This window comes from Ranitomeya variabilis, chromosome 4, assembly GCF_051348905.1.
Source record: "Ranitomeya variabilis isolate aRanVar5 chromosome 4, aRanVar5.hap1, whole genome shotgun sequence".
Classification (NCBI taxonomy): Eukaryota; Metazoa; Chordata; class Amphibia; order Anura; family Dendrobatidae; genus Ranitomeya; species Ranitomeya variabilis.
Genome location: NC_135235.1, coordinates 440,027,884 through 440,053,335, shown reverse-complemented (window position 1 = coordinate 440,053,335; position 25,452 = coordinate 440,027,884). Strand labels below are relative to the sequence as shown.

Genomic DNA, 25,452 nt, shown 5'->3' with positions numbered 1-25,452 from the left:
CATTCATAAACTACTCTGTATGATTATTGAAAAAACTGAATGGTCTCCCTTTTTGTCACTTAGGAATTTAACTAATTAGTTGTGGAATTGCCAAAAAATGGAAGCAGACAACATAGCTAGTAGAGCTCAGAATAAGATGATGGCAATTTTTTTTTTGCTGTCAAGTTGTTATTCTTCCCTAAATTGTCCTTCTGGTATATTTCCTAAACAACATTGAGGCCTCTGCCATCTGTGATAGTGGTGGTTATGTTTCTATTCCTGCTTCTTCTTTTGCGTATTTTCAAGTGATGAGAGGATGAGACTGTCACCACCAAAATGACATTTCTGTCTTTATGCTAATGATTTCTTCCAGGATTCAGGATGTGTGGTACTTGGAAGAATTCCCTGCCTCCTCTCCTCAGTGTAATACTACCGCCCTCCCCTGCACGTCCGTTCTGGCCCCAGAATCCTTCGCCCTGCACTCCCTCAGAAAAACATACCTCATCCTCCCTTCTGTGGGCACTGTATTCAGGGATCTTCTGCGCAGGTGCCGGCCAGTCACTGTGACCTCCAGCGTGCGTGTAGATAAGTAGCTCTCTCCACTTCCTTCTCTAGGAACCATGTGTACATGGTGATGACTATGCAGGGAGGATGTGGGGAGATCATCTTATTTGCACGCAGACCGGACGTCACTGGAGTAGAAGACCCCTGAATACAGTGCCCACAGAAGGGAGGATGAGTTATGTATTTCTAAGGGAGTACAGGGTGCAGGATTCTGGGGCCAGAATGGATGCGCAGGGGAGGGCGGTAGTATTACACTGAGGAGAGGAGGCAGGGAATTCTTCCAGGCACCGCACGCCCCGGAGCCTGGAAGAAATCATTAACATAAAGAAAGAATATAAGATTTCTCAGCAACAATACCAGGCATGCAGCATGTTGATTGGGGGGTGGAATAGTGCACTAAGCTCTTGTCCATGCCAAGGATGCTCCGAGAAGCCCCCATTTACATATGGTATAAACCCATTTTACTGACCACGCAAAGAATTAAGATCTGTTCTGCAGTTATGAGTTTCATAGTGGCTAAGTCCCGCATAAATCCGTAAAAGTACTTTAAATCAAGTTTTGAGGCTGACAGATTCCTATAACATAATTTATTAGATTTTCCTCATAGTGATCAATATTTTTTTTCGCAATTTAGAGCATCATAAACTAGGGACAGACGTTTTTTGCACTTTTTAGGAGACACGTCCTTGACCACCATAGAAGTTCTACTTCTCTAGACCAGCATGGAATTATTAATTGGTTTAATATATTTTTTTACAATTTTCTGTTGTCTAAACCTAGGTGTGTTTTATAATATTCTTAAAAAAGCAAAAAAAAAAAAAAACACGACCCCAAAGCCAGTAGTCAGCCTGACAAAAAAGGCGAGTATCTTATTTTTGTATTTTTTATTAATATCAGAATTGTTATGAAGTCTCATGAATGAGCTATCTCACCAAAGTCAAAGAAGGCCCCTGGCCATTGCAATAAAGTGGCAGTGGTGCTAGGAAATAGCTATACCACATTGTCTTCTGTTAGTTCTACTCCTACTTTGGGCAGCTACACAAATGGCCATGGGTTACACCAAATTGTATAGAAAAATTGGGGTCACTTCTTAGACAACCTGAGTCCATTTTATGCCTGTTACGTGGGGAGGTTGTACTTGGTGTGATTCTGCTACTGTGCTTAGCACCCAGATCATTATGCTTCTCCTCTCACAGCTCATCGTGGGAGAAAAAAAAGAAAACTGCAGCCGCATACCCCTCTTACCCCCTGCTCCCTGTTACTATATTAATCAATACTATTTTTTGGGGGGGGTGTTATAAAGCATTTTCAGGATTTACAGAATGGAAACATATAGTTTGCTGGAAAGTGATTAAGACACTAAAGAGATATATTAAAACCTTTCTTAACATGCACATGTGTACATAACTTTTTATTCTATATATTCATTTTATCCAGACTAAATAAGGACGGTGTGGTTAAACTTGTAAGTTTCTATGTGTCGATTGGTTTACACAACTAATTACACTTTTTTTTCCTGGGTGGGCATTGCGCTCTTTCTAGATGTAAGCATGTTTTTCTATACAGGGACAACCCCTTAAAAATGGCATATGCTATTTCAATTGGTACTAGGCAATTTCATACTGCCCATAATATTCAGACATCATTAATTTTCTTAATGTTTTTCAATGTACATCTACCATACATCAAACACATCACAGTTCTACAACTGAACTTTCTAGATGGTTTGATATTATTTTATATTATCAGTGTCTATATGGCAGTGTCTATGGGAGACGTGGTGGCTCAGTGGTTAACACTGCTGGTTTGTAGCGCTGAGGTCCTGGATTCAAATTCCATTAAGGACAAAATCTGTAAGGAGTTTGTATGCTCTTCTTGTGTTTGCGTGGATTTCCTCCAAGAAATCTGATTTCCTCCCACACTTCAAAGGCATACTGATAGGGAATTTAGATTGTGAGCCCCAATGGGGACAGCGATGATAATGTCTGTAAAGCGCTGCACATTACAAGTAAACATAATAAATGAATAAACATGCAATTCATCATAGATGTGAAGCTGATCTGCATCATAGACATTAGCACTTGTTTTCAGGTATACTTACAGCACTATGAGGCTCTATTTTAGGTCTTTCCATTGCAATAGTAATGCAGTTCAGAAATATAATGACTAAAACCACATGATCAAACATTCTATGGGTGATGATTTTATTGCACATTAAGCGGAATCTGTAAAAAAAAAACACAAGATAGATTTCTGTACCATTTTTTCTGTATCCTGATGGTATATTTACATTTTCTTCTTTAGGGTACATGCACACATTCAGTATTTGGTCAGTATTTTACCTCAGTATCTGTAAGCCAAAACCAGGAGTGGGTGATAAATACAGAAGTGAGACGTGTTTCTAATAGGCCACGTTCACACATTCAGTATTTGGTCAGTATTTTACCTCAGTATCTGTAAGCCAAAACCAGGAGTGGGTGATAAATACAGAAGTGAGACGTGTTTCTAATAGGCCACGTTCACACTGTCAGTATTTGGTCAGTATTTTACCTCAGTATCTGTAAGCCAAAACCAGGAGTGGGTGATAAATACAGAAGTGGTGACGTGTTTCCATTATAATTTCCCTCTGACTGTCCCACTCCTGGTTTTGGCTTACACATACTGAGGTAAAATAATCACCAAATACTCAATGTGTGAATTATTCTGAGGCTACACAATGACATGTTGCGTGACAGCATTTCTCGAACATTTGTGCACCTTGTCTGCGATGCTCTGATGTGCGGCTATGTTACAGCTGTCAAAAGCAGTCAAACTGAGAGGTGACATGTGAGTTGCAGTCGCATGCACCCTACTTTGAAGTCTACGTGCAACTTGGGAACTGTGGCTACAAATCTATTTGCACTGGATTTTTTCATCAGTAATGCTATAGCTGCACTAGGTCGTGTGCACAGTAATGAGCAGATACGATGCCACAATGCGACCCTGCTATCTTCATGTTGTGCGAGTCATATGTAGCCTTAGAATAAATCTGCTCTTTTGTACAATATTATATATACATTAATATCAGACACCTGACATTAATAAAACCTTGACATTTTGTTGCAGCAGCGCTTTGGATCTACTTTCATAAACACGTTAGAACACGGCAAAAAAGCTAAGTTTTCTTATTAAAGGCTAGATGCAATTTACATTTATTTTACTGTTTCAATGATTTTAAAAGGAATATGTCAGCAGGTTTTTTGCTACCTCATCTGAGAGCAGCATGATGTAGGCAAAGAGACCCTGAATCCAATGATGTATCACTTAAGTTACTAGATGCAGCCGTTCTGATACAATTAGAGCTTTTAGATTTAGAATGAAGCAGAGCTGAGTAAGCTAACCCCGCCCACACACACAAAGCTCTCCATATACAATGTCTACAGACAGTGTGGCGCTAATCTCAGTGTGCGGAGTTGCCGGACTAGTCCAGCAATGTTAATCTCTTAGTGATAAATCCTTCACAGTTAGTAATTAACAGCTTTGACGAGTGACACATCCCTGAATTCTGTGTTTCAGCCTCTATCTTTTGTTCTCTTCAGATTACTTGGCAAAAACCTGCTGACAGATTCCCCTTCAAAATAATGTAACTGTGCAATAGGATTTAATGGACAATATTCTTTCATTTTCTGTCCACAAATCCTGTGAAGGCCTATGTCTACCTATGGAGGCACAGTACAATAAAGTCCTATGTAGTCTGATCCTCATCATACTTCATTCCAGTGATCTCCTACCTTTCGTTAATATACATTTGGTAGGTTGACAACAAGTAGGAGACAGATGCAAAAAAGCATCACTTGAAGGGGTTGTCTTCTTTCAGAAAATCTTTGTCCTTCTGGGACACCCTGGAAGAAACTGACATGAAACGCGCGTTGGGGTCTGTACCTCACCCCCCAAGGTTGCTCCAACACCTTATCAATTGGTATTTGTTTTCTTGTCTCCATCCTCCATCGGTATCTTTGCTCATTATATGGCTTTTGCCCACTACATCGGGATGTTAATACTTTACATTTGCTCTTCGGCTGTCTTTTATAGGATGAATCCTTAGTATTACTGCCACATTTTGACATTATCATATACAGCTGGATGTTTTGACATAACTTACATGGTTTTTGTAGATTCATTTTCTGGAGTCATTTAATCTATGTTTTCTATTATGTAGTTGGCCCCTGGATGAGTGGGTTTCTTTGTTCCACAATCCTATTTTGTCTTATTTTACTTGATTGTCTCTGATAGACACCAATAAAATTATTACTGTTATTTGGGTTTCCTGCTTCCATTATTTATTGGATCTCAATACCGGAGAGTGGTAGCAGCCGCAGAGACTCAGTGCTGGACCCGGGGATGGTGAGTAAGACGCGGTTTGTTTGTTTTTTATAACAAACTTCGCTTGGTACCAAGGTTGTCTGAAGAGTGACAAACCCGTTACGGATTCTATGACTTATACTTTATTTATTGACTATAACCATGGTAGAACATAAGTCTGCTTGGGTGCTGGAGACTCGACCATTAGACATTTGTATTTGGGATAAATTATAAAGTTGCTTCATTTTTCATTTCAGATGCAAACATTTGTACAATAAGAACATAGAAATTGCCTTAATTGTTTTTTTTTGCTAGAATTCTTTCAATTTCTAGCACACGCAACTTTAAGAAGTCTTTTCAAGTTACTCTTGGATGCAGGGAGTGAGGACAAACGGGAAACCAGAAAAGAAATGCAAGAGGTGTTTGTACGCCAAAAGATTTTCTGCAGCTTTTGAGACAAACACGTGTTATACATGAAATCTTAAAATCCTGCACAGTTGTAATTTGCTCTTGATCTCTTCTATTTTTGGCTGGAAGGCCCCAGAAGGGAGCGTGACTAAGGGTTGTGTCTGTCCTTGTCTCCTGGTTGAGTTCCTGCTCTTACATTGCAGACAGAGCAGTGGGAGAGGTCTACTGCTACAGCCATACGCTTCATGGCCAGGGACAAGTCAAGTCCAAAGTATGAGCAATAGGAAGGGTAAGGACGATCTCCTGGGATAAATATATAAGAAGAACCCTTTGTAGAATTCTCATTGTTTGATTCCACTTCAAGAAAGGATTAGGGGATCTTAAAATAGGAAGTGCTTGAGTTTCTTTTACATTTTTTGTGCATTTTTTACACTTCGTAATCCTTTTCCTTGCTATTACTGGAATGCTCTATATGTAAATTCCTAAGACTTTCTTGAAAATAACTGTAAGTTCCTGAAGTTATTCATATGCTTGGAAAGAAGGGAGAATATATAGCAATTCCCACTGTATTCCTAAAGTAAAATAACATACCATGACATGATATAGTATAACATAATCTAATCTAGTAATATTATGCATTGATCACCTGTGTTAGTCCATACTGATGAAATATTGTAGAAAAAAAATGATACTAGAGACTGGTATAGCACAAACCAGGCCCCTATGGGATGTTTAGGGTACCTGGTTCCATATTCCTGATGCCCAATTTCAGAATTGTATCAGACATATGGTGAGCATTTACCGACTGTAATACATGTATTACATGATTGGAAGAAAAAAAGAGTAAAACATCCTTCTAATTGACAGCACGTACTTGGAATAAGGGGGGAACAAATAAAGGGACCAGGTTTCTCTTTCCTTGCACCAGGCTGGGAGATGAGCTCTTATCCATGCTCTTAATCTTTCGCTTTTGCTCTGAAAAAGGGAAATCAAACATGTAGTGACGCTACATAGGCAATATTGTTTGGAAGAAAAAATAATTAGAATACACAATGTATGGTATAATGTACAGTAGCACTGTGTGAACTTTGTATTACTACATAATGGCAGAAGATACAAACATTCTTTAAAGAGAACCTGTCGGCATCTTTGTACATAGGCAATGAGAGGTATTGCAGTATTGGACTCTGGGTACAACAATTAAAGTATCTGTTTCATCATTTGTTGCAGGAGAAATCTTGCTTTTTGGTAACTTGACTATTATTCTGCAAGTGTACTTTGGGCATATTGATGCACTTGCAGTCTATGGCTCTATTTCAGTACTCCCTGCCTGGCAGTGCCTTCCACTGATTGGTTTACAGCAGAGACAGAGGCTATTGTTGAAACCATCTATGCTCCTGGGTGAAATTTTGCACATTCACCTGCTTCTTTGGGCTGTATCATGCACAGTACACCACTATGTGGTGGCAAATGCCTTACTCCATCCCAAAGAATGGAGCAATGAATCAGGACAAAATAGGTGTCATTAAATTGTCACACTCTGACCAATTCTGTAATACCTCTTGTTGACTCCCTGTCAAGTTGTCTTTACATATCTTTTGTTGATTACTAAGACCCAATAATTATTAAAGGGGTTTGCCAATTAAAAGTTAAAGGGATTTTCCAGAATTTTCAAAGGTGGCCCAAGAGTAGGAAATGTTCTAAAATAAAGAAATAACCATTACTTACCTGTTGAATCCCCTGCCACTTTAGTGCCATCCCTTTTAGTTCTGTAGTGATGATGCGCCTTCTATCATTCATGTAACTACAGCAGCAAATAACTGGCCTCAGCAATCATGTTCACATGCAGGTAATAGCCACTGAGGTCAGTGATTGGCTACAATAGCCACATAAATGGATGCCAAACGATCCCAATATTGACAGATTCCTACATGGAAACATTGTATGGCATCCGTTTGAATGCCTATGTTAAATTTCTGATTTAATTGTGACATGTACATAGCCTTAGAAAGTTGCATAATGTTCTGTTTATGCTATGGATGAAAAAAAGTAGATCAGTACGCCTACGCAGGAGCGCGACACGAAGCAAGCAGGATGACATCGCATGAAGATGGGAGGCACCGAACCCGGACTTGCAAACCCATCGGACCGCCCCCTAGTGAGTATAATAAAACTTATTTTTCTTCTCGTTCAGGTCGGATCCGGGGCTTATTTGCAGCATTACAGAATGCTGTAGATAAGCCACGAAAGGCAGTGGCCACATCTTATAGCGGCAAAACGAGGTGGCAGGTTCCCTTTAAAGGTAACCATTTGTATACATGTAAAAGTCATTTATTCGATGTTAAAGGTGTCCATAGTCAATACATTTTTATTTCCACAATACACTATAAAGACTTGTAATATATAGTCTGTCTGGCAGACTGTATTCACTATGTAAAGAGCTGGCCACGTACTTTTTCCAGTGTGGAGCACCAGTACATTGATCTTATTGTTGTGTTTATTAGAGATTTTCTTGGTTGTCGGTTTAAAGTGCACAAATCTCTCTTAGAAAGTTGTTCAGCCTCAGGAATCAATGTTTCCACTCAGTGACAGTAAGCAGAGGAAGACTGCGGGCTGCATCTCATGTATACATAAGGCCTACATTAGCATTTCTGTCCTGCATCTTTATTCCTCTTTGCAGGGGGCATCCTAATACACAACCCTGCAGACAGGCTGGAGACTGGGCTTCTGGAATATTCTTCATTCTTTGAGCTAAAAGCAAATGTTTAAGGGGGAGGGTGTGAACACCTGTGCCCATCTAGAGGGTCAATCCCAATAGAGAGGGAGAACAATAAGCCACATCTTTAGGGAGGCAGTTGATGCAGAGACGCCGAGGGGTGAGGATCTGTTGGTGAGGTCCTGGTGCCCCTGTATGGATAGCCTATGGAGATTGGAGATGGGTTGCTGGCTGGATCCACGTGTTACAGTTGTGATATCTATCATCTGGATGTGAGGAAATATCTCAAGAACTGTTGTTGCCAGCTTGAAACATGTGCTACGGTCGTAATAGCTATCGTCTTGATGTGAGGAACTATCTTAAGGTTTGTTGTTGCCAGCTGAAGTGGGAGACGTGCTACCATTGTGGTATGGATCATGGACTGTGACTACAGACTATACTGGCGGAAGACACAAAAGCAGTGGGGGTACAAAAGTTGGGAGACAGTGGATATCACATGGTACGGGGGAAGTGGAACTATCGGCCCCAAGATGGGATCTTGTGGACAGGGGACATTGCATTGTGACCAACTACCTGGAATTGCTGTAAGACAATGGATGTAAAGAATAAAAATAGTTGCATTGTTAACCTGCCTAGGTGTTTATTACAACCCAGAATTTCAGATCTTCACACACTACAATGAAGACAGAACACAATGACATTATTATAGACTAGGAATAATCATGCTGACAATGTTACTTTTGCTGATGGAAATAAACAAAAAGCCAAACAGAAACCCAAATGGACTCCATTAATTGGTTGGAACAATCAGCATTTTTTAAAGACATTTTATTGTCTTTAATGGAGCGTTTTTATTGAAAATATCGTAGTCATATACTGTACTTCTTTAAAGTCTAGGGGTATGTACCCACAATGTCTTTCAGGTGGATTCCACCTAGAATCAGACTGAAAAAGTATTGCAAAACCACCACAAAAAATGTACATCATGCACAACATGTCGAAAACACAATGCTGTGCACATTTTCAATCTTTCATTACTTCTTTTAACCACTTCAGGAAAAAAAAGCTGCTGGCTTTTTCCAGAATCTGCTTTGTGAAGAAAAACTTTGGCGTTGGAGTAAAGATGTCGTGTGAACATAGCCTATAGCAAATGAATATTTTCACAATGGTTTTTTTGTGTGTAATTTTTGCAGTTTGTGGCACTATATATTTTTTTTCATAAGCCAGCATGCTCTCTGTTCATGGATTTTTTTTTAGCTATTTTCCAATAGAATTCTCTATTGGACTAGAAAAATCCAAACATAGCATGTACTAAAGAGTAGGGTTGAGCGACCTTTAGTTTTTTAGGGTCGAGTCGGGTTTTGTGAAACCGGACTGTCTTAAAAGTCGAGTCGAGTGAAATCGGCCGACCACCGTGAAAAGTCGGGTTTCGGCCAAAACACGAAACCCAATGACTCTCTCTCTCTCTCTCTCTCTCTCTCTCTCTCTCCTCCGTCCCAGCACAGAAAATTTTGTATTCCACATTCCAAATCCCTACTGCGCACAAGCGATAACATGACAATAGGCGTTCACTCCCCTAAGACCTATGTCATCGCTCTGCCCACGCTCATTCATTGGCTGAAAAAATGGCGCTAAACGCGTCATACGAAACGCGACTTTAGCGCCAAGATCGCGTACCGCATGGCCGACCCCGCACAGGGATCGGGTCGGGTTTCATGAGACGCCGACTTTGCCAAAAGTCGGCGACTTATGAAAATGAACGACCCGTTTCGCTCAACCCTACTAAAGAGGCCTCAAACGAGCCCAAAGGTATCTTTGGAAGGCATAGGCTTTCTTCATCCACAAACAATTCTGGTGAAACTACATGATAATGCTGTAGGTGTAAAACATTCATTCTGATCAATGTAAATATATCCTGAGAGACTTTTTCTTTGCTCATATGATTTTACGCAATCAGTAGCAGATGGACCTGTAGTATCTACTGTAAAATATAAACAACGCAAAACCCCAGTGTTGTGTGCTCATCGAATACTTTTCCAAACCATTGCACAGTACCAGGTAAGAAATTTTAACAGCATAACAGATACAGTATAGAGATGCTTACCATGTTCGCATCATCATCAATATTATTGCTGTAATCAATTTTGGGCTCCTCAAGATGAGGCTGAGGTGTGACGTTTGGCAGCACAGTTTTTCCATTACAGCCTTGATAATCTATGGGCAGGCTGGGTTTATTCTGTAACGCGTAAGTGTAAGGAACGTGCAATGTGTCGAGTGCTTCTCTTTTGTCCACTAGCTCCATTACATTACAAGAAGAACCTTTACGAACGGACATCTCCTCATCAGATGTCTCGCCTTCTGAACTCTCCTTTCCATCGGCAGAGAGCAAGGATTTATGTTCCCCACTCTGCACTTGTCGCTTAATGCTGGAGGTTCGTCCGATGCTGTTCCAACTAGACCTTCGGCTGTTCCAACTGCACACGGCACCCCAAGAACTATGCGTGGAATTCCGTGTACTGGGCTGGAGACACAAAAATACAAATAAGTGATTTGTTTTTTTTCTTTTTCCCAAAAGACCTGTTCAATTGACATGAAAAATGTATCATTCATACCATAGACTTGATCTCACTGCCATGAGGACCATCAGAAACGCTGCTCTGCCTACGAGATTCACAACCCAGAGATAGTTCTCCAAACAGAGAATTTTTTGGCACAGGCATGGGAGTGGCAGCTGTATGAATGATGAGAGGTGGTTGTAAATTGGCCTTTACCTCCGGTAATCCATGTAATGGAGTAACTAAAAAAGAGTTGAGTGATGATTGACTTGAAATAAGCTACAGCAATTCTAGAGTGCTACTGACGCAAGAAATTTTTAACTATGGGGTTACGCTTTTTCTGAGGCACTGGGGAACTTGTTTCAATATCTGTAGCATGCTGGAAGCAAAGAGAAAAGGATGCATGATGGTTTTCATGTTAAAACAAAAAAAAATCTACAGTATTAATAATAATGCAATATCACAACTTCCAGGGACTATGTTTCACCAGGAAGGCAAACCAACATCTATATACAGAGCTAGGAACCCAATGATAATTCCAGCATCTATATATAGAGCTAGGCACCCATGGATAATTACAACATCTATATATAGAGCTAGGCACCCATGGACAATTACAACATCTATATATAGAGCTGGGAACCTATTGATATTTCCATCTATACACATAGCTAGGAACCCATGGATATTTCCAGTATCTATATACAGAGTTAGAAAACTAGAGATATTTTCAACATCTTTACATAGAGCTAGGAACCTGTGGATATTTCCAATATCTATACATAGAGTGCCTTGCGAAAGTATTCGGCTCCCTGGAACCTTTCAACCTTTTCCCACATATCATGCTTCAAACATAAAGATACCAAATGTAAATTTTTGGTGAAGAATCAACAACAAGTGGAACACAATTGTGAAGTTGAATTAAATTTATTGGTTATTTTAAATTTTTCTGGAAATTCAAAAACTAAAAAGTGGGGCGTGCAATATTATTGGGCCCCTTTAACTTAATACTTTGTTGCGCCACCTTTTGCTGCGATTACAGCAGCAAGTCGCTTGGGGTATGTCTCTATCAGTTTTGTACATCGAGAGACTGAAATTCTTGCCCATTCTTCCTTGGCAAACAGCTCGAGCTCAGTGAGGTTTGATGGAGATCGTTTGTGAACAGCAGTTTTCAGCTATTTCCACAGATTCTCGATTGGATTGAGGTCTGGACTTTGACTTGGCCATTCTAACACCTGGATACGTTTATTTGTGAAAAATTCCATTGTAGATTTTGCTTTATGTTTGGGATCATTGTCTTGTTGGAAGACAAATCTCCCTCCCAGTCTCAGGTCTTTTGCAGACTCCAACAGGTTTTCTTCAAGAATGGTCCAGTATTTGGCTCCATCCATCTTCCCATCAATTTTAACCATCTTCCCTGTCCCTGCTGAAGAAAAGCAGGCCCAAACCATGATGCTGCCACCACCATGTTTGACAGTGGGGGTGGTGTGTTCAGGGTGATGAGCTGTGTTGCCTTTACGCCAAACATATCGTTTGGCATTGTTGACAAAAAGTTTGATTTTTGTTTCATCTGACCATAGCACCTTCTTCCACATGTTTGGTGTGTCTCCCAGGTGGCTTGTTGCAAACTTTAAACAACACTTTCTATGGATATCTTGAGAAATGGCTTTCTTCCATAAAAGCCAGATGTGTGCAGTGTACGACTGATTGTTGTCCTATGGACAGACTGTCCCAGCTCAGCTATAGATCTCTGCAGTTCATCCAGAGTGATCATGGGCCTCTTGGCTGCATCTCTGATCAGTCTTCTCCTTGTTTGAGATGAAAGTTTAGAGGGACGGCCGGGTCTTGGTAGATTTGCAGTGATATGATACTCCTTCCATTTCAATATGATCGCTTACACGGTGCTCCTTGGGATGTTTAAAGTTTTGGAAATCATTTTGTATCCAAATCCGGCTTTAAACTTCCCCACAACAGTATCACGGACCTGCCTGTTGTGTTCCTTGGTCTCCGTGATGCTCTCAGTGCTTCAAACAGAACCCCGAGACTATCACAGAGCAGGTGCATTTATATGGAGACTTGATTACACACAGATGGATTATATTTACCATCATTAGGCATTTAGGACAACATTGGATCATTCAGAGATCCACAATGAACTTCTGGAGTGAGTTTGCTGCACTGAAAGAAAAGGGGCCGAATAATATTGCACGCCCCACTTTTCAGTTTTTGATTTTCCACAAAAATTTAAAATAACCAATAAATTTAATTCAACTTCACAATTGTGTTCTACTTGTGGTTGATTCTTCACCAAAAATTTATATTTGGTATCTTTATGTTTGAAGCATGATATGTGGGAAAAGGTTGAAAAGGTCCAAGGGGCCAAATACTTTCGCAAGGCACTGTAGAGCTAGGAACCCATGGATATTTCCAACATATATACATTGATCAATTAACATATGGATATGTTGAATATCTGTACATAGAGCTAGGGACCTATGGATATTTGCAACATCTGTATATAGACCAATTAACCTATGGGGACCAAAAAAATGGAAGGCAGCACTCCAGGTTTTAGCAAAAAATATAAGTGGACTTTACTGGGCCCGCATGGCGTGGTGCAACGTTTCGGCTTCCAAAAGCCTTTCTCTAGTAGTCGAAACGTTGCACCACGCCATGTGGGCCCAGTAAAGTACACTTATATTTTTTGCTAAAACCTGGAGTGCTGCCTTCCATTTTTTTGGTCCCTGTATATTTGGCAAGTATATGGATTAGTTGCTTGGAGGCCTGTGCACCCATTTAATTGTATGTGCTGTTCCATTTTTTTCTATCCATGGGCCATGTGGGCCATGTGGGCCCAGTAAAGTACACTTATATTTTTTGCTAAAACCTGGAGTGCTGCCTTCCATTTTTTTGGTCCCTGTATATTTGGCAAGTATATGGATTAGTTGCTTGGAGGCCTGTGCACCCATTTAATTGTATGTGCTGTTCCATTTTTTTCTATCCAATTAACCTATGGATATTTCCAATATCTATACATAGAGCCAGGAACCTATAGATATTTTCAACATCTATATATACAATGGGGAAAATAAGTATTTAATACACTGCTGATTTTGCAAGTTTTCCCACCTACAAAGAATGGAGAGGTCTGTCATTTTTATCGTAGGTACACTTCAACTGTGAAAGACAAAATCTAAAAACAAAAAACAGAAAATCACATTGTATGATATGTAAATAATTAAATTGCATTTTATTGCATGAAATTTAAGAAACCCTCCTTCTCTGCACTCATTACTTGTATTAATTCCACCGGTTTCAACTCAATACTTGTATAAAAGACACCTGTCCTCACACTCAATCAATGTGATTTTCTGGATTTTTTAAAGATTTTGTCTCTCACAATTGAAGTGTACCTACGATAAAAAGTACAGACCTCTTCATTATTTGTAGGTGGGAAAACTTGCAAAATTGGCAGTGCATCCTATACTTATTTTATCCACTGTAGACCTATTAAAATATGGATCTTTCCAACATCTATACATAGATCTAGAAACCTATGGATATTTCCAAAATCTGTACATATAGATAGGAAACCATGGATAGTTCCATCATCTACAGTATATACAGACTTTTGAACCTATGGAGTTATAAGGGTTATTTGAAAAATTGGGAATGTGATGTGATTTGATCAAAATCACAAGATCAAAATCACAACTGTATTCATTTTTTCCTTTTATCAGTATTCTGTTGTTTACGTTCACAGTCCCCTTACATGTTCTCATTTCATAATAATTGCTGCAAATTTTGGAAGTCATTGGCATCACTAAGGCATGTCAGAAAATTGCATTGGTTGGTGACTGTGAGGCAAGGCTCTCAAGATAGAAATAGTCACGGCAATCTACTGTGTGCTGGTCCCCATCTGGGCACATGGATGTCACAGAACGGGGACATGCTGTAGTGGGCTCGATCCATCCATATGAAATAGAAATGGTTCAGTAGAGGTTTGAAAATGTTTCCAAGCAATAATTAATGCAAAACTGTTTGCTCCATAAATCAGTAACGTAAACCTCATAGCTCATTCGTGCTGCTAGAGCCATGGACAGAGTTAATCAATATTCTGACCCTGTCATTTCTGCCAGATACATATAAAAGTTGACCAGGAACCATGCAGCATGGATGACTAATCCCCAGTGGCGTCTTCCCGGTCTGCTCCCCTTGTGTGACAGGTCACTCCCTATGCGCAGAGAAGCAGAGTGGGTAAAAGCCGCTGGTGAGTGGCCTCTTGGACTAGTCACCCAAGCGGCATGGTCCCTGGATGGCTTTCTGCTTGTTGTTTTGGGCAGCGTGAATCAGCTCTTTGGTTCTCTTTAAGGTGAAATATGAATAAAAAATAGTGATACAAAGTATAAAATAGTAAATATTACCAATAGTACTGCAATTTTGCCCCCATTCATACAGTTGTATGGACCATTATTCTTACTCACAAGACACATTGGAAAGGCTTTTACGAATTCCACATTCATCTGGAGCACTTTCAGAACCAGACAGGGAGCCGCCACCCTGTAATTAGACAGGTAAAGAAATAGTTAATTAAGTAATAGTTAAAGGATTGTCCAATTACATAATATTTTGGGCTAGAAATTGTAGTATTGTAAATTGTAAATAGTATACTGAGTATTACTTATCTTCCCCAGGCCCAGCATCTGCTCTCCGTCGCTTCTCAGTCTCTGTTGTTTGTCTGCAGTGCTGATGTCACATCAGCAGCACTGCAGCTAATCACTCAGCTCAACGGCTTTGCCTTTGAGAGGCGGTGCTTTACCCAGGGAGGGCAAGTAATACTCAAATTGACTTGAAAGGGGACAACCCCTTTAATTATTTGGATTATGGTAGAATCATGTTCATATCGAAACAAACCTTCGTCATACTCACTGATCGGGTTGTAGGTTTAAACTGCATTGACACACATACCAATCTCACAGATTATGAAATAGGTCTAAGACAACCATTTATACCAACCAAAATTTCTAGTCTTCCTCATCTGTTTTGATCGTCTTGCAATAAAACCTTTCTATTAGATTTGGGTTGAATCTATTCAGAAGACCACGACAGTGTTCTGTCGCTGATAATGATGACATGAGTCGCGAGCGGCTCTTCTTTTGGTTAGCTAGTCTGTGGAAAAGTCACGTGTGTGTCCTGCTGTAAAGATGATGTCGCACCAGGCCAAAAAATTAAAAATGACCCACGGATGCCGTCAGGTAAGAGGGATTTAACATGGTGCCCATCCAGTTTCCACATATTAGTGACGCAGCCAATGGCCAGGGTCGTGTGAATCAAAGATGGCACCAAACGGGCATTTACATATACAATTTTAGCCTGATTGGACATAAAGTGGTCTGGCATCTGTACATGTAAAAGAACTCCAAAATTGTAACCAAGTCAATCACTTTGATGTTGAAGGCTCATCAGAAGATCACGTTACCTAATATCCCTAGGGGGCCATTTACTGGAACTGACCAGTGGCATGATATGATCGCTGACTATCTACAGCACTCCGCTCTTCAGATGCTCACAGCACGATCTGTAATAAATCGTTCAGTGCACATAGGCTGCCATTCCTCTCGGCAGCATCAGTTCTGTCCACATTTGCTGCCGAAAATGATATTTTGTGTAGTACAAAAGATCATTTCACCCTACAAACAAGCATCTTTGCTCATTCATCAAGGTAGCATAATTCTTAGGAACACTCATTCATGATAATCTTTCAGTGTAAATGCACTTTAAGATGACAGGTTTCTTTTTTGGTCACAAATATACCATAAGGACATACATTGAGAACTGAAAGAATGAAATGACATGGTCCAAGAAGTGATTGTGCTCACCACAAGAGAGTCAACAGGCAGGTGTATACAGCTTAGGTGCGCACTCATGTCTTCTCTTTTGGATACTTCCTGTAAAAAAAAAGAATCTTGTACATGCATAATAAAACCACAAAATATCTCTTACCACATCATCATAATGATAAATAGTTACTGATGTACTGTATATATAAATCTAAATACATATATATCTAACTGAGAGATGCCTCAAATTAATTCCAGAGCTCCCGTTATTAAGGTTGAGCATATAAAATGGCAGACGTTGGCCTCATTTAGTCGTTAGTGATTTTTTTGGTTGTGCAAAAAAAACAGTCTGAGTTTCATTAATGTTTTTCATCAATCTTTGGTCAGTGTGTCAATTTTTACCATCAGTGTTTCAACAGTGATTTTCTTGCGTTAAAAAATAAATAAAATAAATAAACTGCAAAACTTGTATCCATTACAATGTTAGTCACGGACAGTACACAGACTGCACACTGACGCCATGTGTGTTCTGTGATTTTCACAGACCATAGACTCATTTTGGTAATTTTGATTTGTGACTTGGATCAAAATTGGACCTATCTAAGTGTGTTTTTTTTCCGACACACAGTCCACAAAACAAACAAACATGTGAACAGTACCATAGACTAACATGAGCATGTGTTCGGTCCGTCAAAATCATGGGTAGAACATATATGTGAAAAATGGACATCTGAATGGATCACACCTGGGTTTCTATCCTGCAGTGGTCCTGTACAGTTCTAGTGGTGTACTTAGGTGGTACTAATGCAATACAGTAAGGGGGGGGAATATTTGATACATTTGATTTCGATTTTGCAAGTTTTTCCACCTACAAAGTATGGAGAGGTCTGTAATTTTTACTGTAGGTACACTTCAACTGTGAGAGACTGAATCTAAAAATAAAAAACAGAAAATCAAGTATGATTTTTACATAATTAAATTGCATTTCATTGTATTAAAGAAAAATGTGATCACCTACAAACCAGCAAGAATTCTGTCTCTCACAGACCTGTTAGTTTTTCTTTAAGAAGCCCTCCTACTCTGCACTCATTACCTGTATTAATTGCACCTGTTTGAACTTGTTACCTGTATAAAAGACACCTGTCCACACAATCACACTCCAACCTCTCCACCATGGCCAAGACCAAAGAGCTGTCTGAGGACACCAGGGACAAAATTGTAGACCTGCACAAGGCTGGGATGGGGTATAGGACAATAGGCAAGCAGATTGTGAGAAGGCAACAACTGAATACTGTGTACAGTTCTGGTCTCCGGTGTATAAGAAAGACATAGCTGAACTACAGCGGGTGCAGAGAAGAGCGACCAAGGTTATTAGAGGACTGGGGGGTCTGCCATACCAAGATAGGTTATTACACTTGGGGCTATTTAGATTGGAAAAAAGAAGACTAAGGGGTGATCTTATGTTAATGTATAAATATATGAGGGGACAGTACAAAGACCTTTCTGATGATCTTTTGAATCATAGACCTGAGACAGGGACAAGGGGGCATCCTCTACGTCTGGAGGAAAGAAGGTTTAAGTATAATAACAGACGCGGATTCTTTACTGTAAGAGCAGTGAGACTATGGAACTCTCTGCCGTATGATGTTGTAATGAGTGATTCATTACTTAAATTTAAGAGGGGACTGGATGCCTTTCTGGAAAAGTATAATGTTACAGGGTATATACACTAGATTCCTTGATAGGGCGTTGATCCAGGGAACTATTCTGACTGCCATATGTGGAGTCGGGAAGGAATTTTTTTCCCCAATGTGGAGCTTACTCTTTGCCACATGGGTTTTTTTTGCCTTCCTCTGGATCAACATGTTAGGGCATGTTAGGTTAGGCTATGGGTTGAACTAGATGGACTTAAAGTCTTCCTTCAACCTTAATAACTATGTTACTATGTTACAACCTCAAGGACACCGTCCCAATCGTTGAAGCATGGTGGGGAAACATCATATTTTGGGGGTACTTTTCTGCAAATGGGACAGGACGACTGCACCGTATTGAAGGATGGATAGGGGTCATGTATTTTGAGATTTTTGCCAACAACCTTCTTCTCTCAGTAAGAGCATTAAAGATGGATTGTGGCTGGGTCTTCTAGCATGACAATGACCCGAAACACACAATCAGGGCAACTAAGGAGTGGCTCTGTAAGAAGCATTTCAAAGTACTGGAGTGGCCTATCCAGTCTCCAGACCTGAACCCCATGGAAAAATCTTTGGAGGGAGCTGAAACTTAATTTTACACAGCAACAGCCCGGAAAGCTGAAATATCTGGAGAAGATCTGCATGTAGGAGTGGGCCAAACACGCTGCTGCAGTGTGTGCAAGCTTGGTCAAGAACTACAGGAAACGTCTGACCTCTGTAAGGGCAAACAAATGTTTCTGTACCAAATATTAAGTTATTTTTTTTCTATTGTATCAAATACTTATTTCATGCAATAAAAGGCAAATTAATTATGTAATAATGACACAATGTGATTTTCTGGTTTTATTTTCAGATTCTGTCTCTCACAGTTGAAGTGTACCTATGATAACAATTACAGACCTCTTTATTCTTGGTAGGAGGGAAAAGTTGCAAAATCGGCAGTGTGTCAAATACTTATTTTCCTCACTGTACATGAATATTTCCATGAAAAAAATACATGATTGTTTTTAAAATGTACACTGTAGCAAATGTCGCACTAAAATGTGAACACTGTAAAGATATATTCCCAGCGTTCCTATAGATAACTGACTGCACCTCAGTGAATGTCAACAATTAAAATACAATCTACACTAAAATTGGTCTAATTTCTAAAACATAAATTGTTTGTGGATCCTAAAAGTAGAAGATATAAGTTCTGACTGATAGGGGAGAATAGAATGATGAATTGAGTATGTAATAGCTCTTGCTGTTATGATAAACAGCACTGAATATTATGGGAGCTGCTGCTGACGCTTCCATACACTCAGCACAAAATCATTTCCCTCTCGGTGGAAACTGAATATAAATTATGTGAATGTGAAATGAACCAGATTAACAGAACAACTGGTGCGTGCTATTTATAAAGGACACAATCAGAAACTGTTTGTGAGCATCTTGTGTGGTCCTCTGTAATAAAGGGGAAGATTTATTGTTTAGAAATTACCCTATTTTTCGAACTTGACTGTGCTGGTTGACTTGTCAGAACCCAGGTGTATGTGTGGCAGGCAGGGGGGTGAGTTTTTACCAAATCCTATCCATAAAATGCATATTTTTGCTACACAGTTGACCAGTTGTGCAGTTTGTTTGTTTTTTAAATCGGCAGCATGCTAACATCTATTGGCAAGGGAAGGGATTTTTGGTGAGTTTTACCCACTATCTAGAATGTGGAAGGAAAATTCTGCAGTCAATCCCACTGTGCGGATTATGAATAATAAAGTGTAGTGTTGACAGATTGCAATTGCAAAGGTCACGATTTGACATGTCACCAATGCAGCAAGAGGAACAGAGAACTGGGAAGCAGGCACAGGAGCATCAGAAGATGGGCTATACTACTTTTTTATTTTAGTCTCTCAGCTCTTTGAAGTCACAACAAGCTTTACGCAATCTGGTGCAAAGCTGTGGATTTTACCACATTTTGCCGACAATTCCATTGGCCCTTACCCCTAACACTAGGCTGAGTTGTACAATTGTAGCGGCTTGAATACTACGGGCCTGTCTTGGTGAGGAGATGCGCTGGAGTCAGATGCATATGCCTCTTCATTAATCAGGTGTGCCAAATCAGTGTCGTACACTACCATGTGCACCTTGCCACAAATCCTACTGCAATCCCTGATAGAGAAAGATTTGTGGCTTAGTGGTATGTTCTGTGAAGGCTGATTGTCTAGTTCGGTCCTTCCATCCTAGGTTTCCTGGGAACGTGAGGGTGGAGGTGGCCCCTCTAGAAGAGTGGGTATTGACACGATGAACAACGGGCAGCAACTAATAGAATGGTATTTAACAGGGAGAAATGCAAGATTCTACATCTGGGCAACAAAAATAAAAATTACTGTACATCTATAGCTTGGGAGGAATAGAACTAAGCAACAGCATGCGTGAAAAAGACTTGGGTATACTAATATATCACAGACTGCACATCTGTCAACAGTGTGATGCAGCAGCAAAAAAGGCAAACCCAATTCTAGGATGTATTAAGAGAAGCATAGTAACATAGTTATTAAGGTTGAAGGAAGACTTTAAGTCCATCTAGTTCAACCCATAGCCTAACCTAACATGCCCTAACATGTTGATCCAGAGGAAGGCAAAAAAAACCCATGAACACAAATTAAGAAACAAAAAGCCAGCTCACCAGGCAGCCCCAGCAGGTGCACAGAACTTCCACGTTGATATGCGTGGTGTTGAACAGACAAAAGAAGAAAAGATTCGTTCCAGCTCCAAATTGTAAAATTCCGATTCTTTATTGATCCATATTAAAAACATGGGCTGAATAACTCTCCATGGCACGGTAGGACATGAGCTACGCGTTTCGATCTTTGCAGATCTTTGTCAAAGCTCAAAGCTTTGACAAAGATCTGCAAAGATCGAAACGCGTAGCTCATGTCCTACCGTGCCATGGAGAGTTATTCAGCCCATGTTTTTAATATGGATCAATAAAGAATCGGAATTTTACAATTTGGAGCTAAAAAAAACCCATGTGGCAAAGAGTAAGCTCCACATAGGGGAAAAAAATTCCTTCCCGACTCCACATACGGCAGTCGGACTAGTTCCCTGGATCAACGCCCTATCAAGGAATCTAGTGTATATACCCTGTAACATTATACTTTTCAAGAAAGGTATCCAGTCCCCTCTTAAATTTAAGTAATGAATCACTCATTACAACATCATACGGCAGAGAGTTCCATAGTCTCACTGCTCTTACAGTAAAGAATCCGCGTCTGTTATTATGCTTAAACCTTCTTTCCTCCAGACGTAGAGGATGCCCCCTTGTCCCTGTCACCGGTCGATGGGTATAGAGTATAGATCACGTGAGGTAATTATCCCCCTCTTCTTCTCCTTGGTCAGACCTCATCACGAGTACTGTGCTCATTTCTGGGCATCATATTTTAAAAAAGACATTAAAAAATTGGAGCAAGTTCATAGAAGCGCTACCAGGATGGTGAGCAGACTGCAAAGTATATCCTACAAATAACTTTTAAAGGATCTGGGAATGTTTAGCTTACAAAAAATAAGGTTAAGAGTAGACTTAATAGCTGTCTACAAATATCTGAAAAGATGTCACAGTGTAGAGGGATCATCATTATTCTCATTTTCACATGGAAACACGAGAAGCAATGGAATGAAATTGAAAGGGAGGAGATACAGATTAGATATTAGAAAAAACTTTTTGACAGTGAGGGTAATCAATGAGTGAAACAGGCTGCCATGAGAGGTGGTGAGTTCTCCTTCAATGGAAGTCTTCAAACAGAGGCTGGACAGAAATCTGTTTAAGATGGTTTAGTGAATCCTGCACTGAGCAGGGGGTTGGACACGATGACCCTGGAGGTCCCTTCCAACTCTAACATGCTATGGTTCTAAGACTCAGTCATGATTGGAGGGCTGAACTGTCACTCAACACACAGACAGCTCAGCATGCCCCAACCTCCCATTGGATGGCTGAGCTGTCCATCACCATACTGACAGCTCAGCACACCCTTGCCCTAGATTGGGTAGCTGAACTGTCATTCACTGAGTCCAGATAAAGCCTATTGGTGGAATCGTGACAGTACCCACTGTTCTAATGGGGGCCACCGGACCCCAGGAAACTTACGATAGATGACCGGACCAGACGATCAGCCCTCATGGAATAAACTGCTGCACCACAAATCTTACTCCAGCAGGGATTGTAGTAGACGAAATCATGACAAGAATTTAAAGCTTTTTGTCCTTGAAAAACTGATGTTTTTACCCACCAGAAAAAAATGTGTGCACATACCCAATGAGGTCAAGAAAAAATATTTCACAAATATTGTGAATAGTTCTTTTTGTTATGCGCAAGATGTAAATGCTATTTTGTAGTAGTTTTAATTTCTGATTTTGGGTTGTATTTGCTGGTTACTTTACCTAACTGTCTTGGCTTAAAGTACACATATATGCCAATCTAATGTAAAGTCTTACCTCAGTCTGAAACCCTTCAACAAGAATAGCCACCAAGAGGTTGAATAGGACGTAGTTTCCAAATGTCATCAGTGCAATAAAATAAAGTGCTGCCCATGAGGATGTTGAGGCCATTCCATTGTAAAGAACTTTATTCCAGTCTTCCTGTGTTAAAATCTAAAGTGACCAATCAGATAATTAGAATAATGTCAAGCAGAAGATGGGGTTGTTTTTATTTTTGCACATACGTTACCAATCATGCAATACCTGGAATACAGTCACTGTCGCCCAAAGCAGAGAGTCAAAATTCTTCCTATCAGGGACAGTGTCTCCATCCTTTTCTGATGCAAATTTGCAGCCAAAAAGATGCATTCCTAAAATGCTGGCAAATATATAAATATATATAAAACTATATAAAAAAGCAAAACTATTAGACAAACATAGATTATCATCATCTATTGTAGTGCATTTGGAAGAAAAATCCTTTCCTGGGAATTAATAGTTTTACTTGTTAAATTGACATTATTTGTAACAAAGATTGTAAAAACAAATTATGTAGTTGATGGTAACGACACAGAAGAAATTAAGGAGGTAGTAGTGGTCTACTTGCATCCAGTAAAGATCCATGGTAAGTTATTCATTCATATTCCAGTAAGTTCATGGTAAAGACATAGATAATATTGTTGGGCTTTTGTGTCAATCATTGGGAACATACAGTACTGTAGGTCCCAATTCATCAAAAATCAGTGTTTTTTGCACCAGTCTTAATTAGGTGGCGTACTGGGGTCAGACGCTCCTGATTCATTAAAAAGTGCCTCATAATGAATTACATAGGAGTGTCTAATAAATCTAACTTCAGTCATAATTCATGATGAGCTGTGGCGTCACACCATCCAACCATCTTGGCAGATATGGGTGTAACTGGCATGAAAGATACAAATGTTGAAAAAAAATTCTTGTAACTCTGCTTTCCATAAAAATGTAATTTTTCAAAGCAATTTACATCAACATTCTGGTGTACTTGATTTGATGAATCAGGGCAGTAGAATCTAGCAGCCAAAAAATGTCATGAAAAAACTGTTCTGCATAGATCATGAGTAAAAATTTGAACAAAAATATTAGCAATTAATAATACATTAATAGAAATAAACAAACCTACTACAATCCTCTTCCTAATTATGTAGCTGAACTAGGCAAATGCCAACCGACCTACCATTCACTACTCCCAGAGAACACTGCCTAACTATGGAAGCTACCTTAGATGTCTCCTATCAGACTGCAGAGCATATTACCTCCTTTTCTTATCCATGAGCACCAAGAACCTCTGGACTCTGATCACTACTGATGCCAGACAATATATTGTACATTCCTACTGTACTCCTTGTGGACAGCAGAAAGTATAGCCTAAAGCAGTGTTCCCCAACTCCGATCCTCAAGAGCCACCAACAGGTCATGTTTTCAAGATTTCCTTAGTATTGCCCAGGTGATAATTGCATCACCTGCACAGGCAATATTTCCATCACCTGTGAAATACTAAGGAAATCCTGAAAACATGACCTGTTGGTGGCTCTTGTGGACTGGAGTTGGGGAACACTGGCCTAGAGGAAGAATATTTGCTCTAAATGAATAGTGTTCTCTATGCCTACAGATCACACATGCTGGATTTATGCTGTCAGTGAATTAAAACAATCTTATTTACAACAGGAAGGTTGAAATCTGTCTGGATTATATCTAATTAACACATTTGTATGCCTACATTGGTTCGACTGTTATTATCGTGGGCTTAGATGTCTCACTATTTTCAGCATGATAGGTTCATATTTTATTTGGCAATGTCAAATACAACCATCTTGATTTTGCAATTTCTCTTTCTATAATAATAATGATAATAATAATACCAACCTGAATATAAAGATAAAGAGCATCAGCAGCATGCAAAATGTGGCAACATTGTCCATGGTCTTCATCAATACTACAAGCTGGCGCTGCAGTGCTGGCATAAAGCGCACTAGCTTCAGGACCCTCATGAGACGAAAAGTCCTCAGCACAGAGAGACCACCACCCTGCTGTCCAGTTATTTCCCAGACACTGCAGGAAATACATATCTAATTAGATAAACAATACTTTAGATGATGATAACTAAGAATATTATATTACAGACTGTAGAAACAATAGTATATTTATTGTACTTCATTTTCCAGGCCTACATTTAGGCACCTTCTATATTCTAGTACATTTTATTTCTAATGAATGGCGTGTTTCCAACTAGCTAAAGCATGGCACTGTAATCAAATGAGTCTTGTGAGCCAAAAAGGAACCAATTTAAATAATGCCCAAACAGGGTCAATCCAGGATTTATCCAGACTTGTAGAAAGGCACAGGCATTATATGTGATTCACACTGTAGCCTCCCTGGTACTTTTCATAGCTTTATATTTCTAATAGGGGCTGACTCACCAAAAAAAAGCAAATAATGCCATTTTTTACAAAGCCAAACAATATATTGTAACATCTAATACCATGAAAAATATCACTATAAGCAATAGAAATCAGTTGATAACATGCAACCTTTCATTCATTAAACAAAAAACAAAAAAAACTGCAAGTAAATGCAAATAATTTCATTCTCAGTGTTAGGGCTCGTTCACACAGCCGTATTCTTGGTCTTAGTCCTGTGCGTAAAAAAAAAAAAAACTATGCTCAAACCAATGTTAATTAATAGAGTACTGCAAATGAGTGATTTTTATCATTGACCGATTCTGCGTATCTAGTTTCTCCCGTAAATTGGATGAGACTCACTCTTTCAAGTTAATGGGTGTGTAAAAAAAATTGGATGCAGTACGGAGCTACAGTATAAGCATCTGATTTTTACACATATATTGCAATACTGTAACATAGGAAACTGTAAAT

The 25,452-nt window shown here is 39.6% G+C and overlaps 1 protein-coding gene across 1 annotated transcript in view; it reads right to left on the bottom strand.

The window, feature by feature from the left end:
* The window catches only part of CACNA1G (calcium voltage-gated channel subunit alpha1 G), a 462,994-nt gene that overhangs the window by 149,695 nt on the left and 287,847 nt on the right, over positions 1 to 25,452 (bottom strand). Inside the window, exons 11-19 of the mRNA XM_077251459.1 lie at positions 24,446 to 24,631; positions 22,811 to 22,925; positions 22,565 to 22,720; positions 16,443 to 16,511; positions 15,048 to 15,123; positions 10,621 to 10,805; positions 10,113 to 10,529; positions 6,167 to 6,267; positions 2,645 to 2,768 (exon numbers count right to left, since the gene is read on the bottom strand). Coding sequence (XP_077107574.1) covers positions 2,645 to 2,768; positions 6,167 to 6,267; positions 10,113 to 10,529; positions 10,621 to 10,805; positions 15,048 to 15,123; positions 16,443 to 16,511; positions 22,565 to 22,720; positions 22,811 to 22,925; positions 24,446 to 24,631 — 1,429 coding nt within the window. The remainder of the gene's footprint in view (positions 1 to 2,644; positions 2,769 to 6,166; positions 6,268 to 10,112; positions 10,530 to 10,620; positions 10,806 to 15,047; positions 15,124 to 16,442; positions 16,512 to 22,564; positions 22,721 to 22,810; positions 22,926 to 24,445; positions 24,632 to 25,452) is intronic.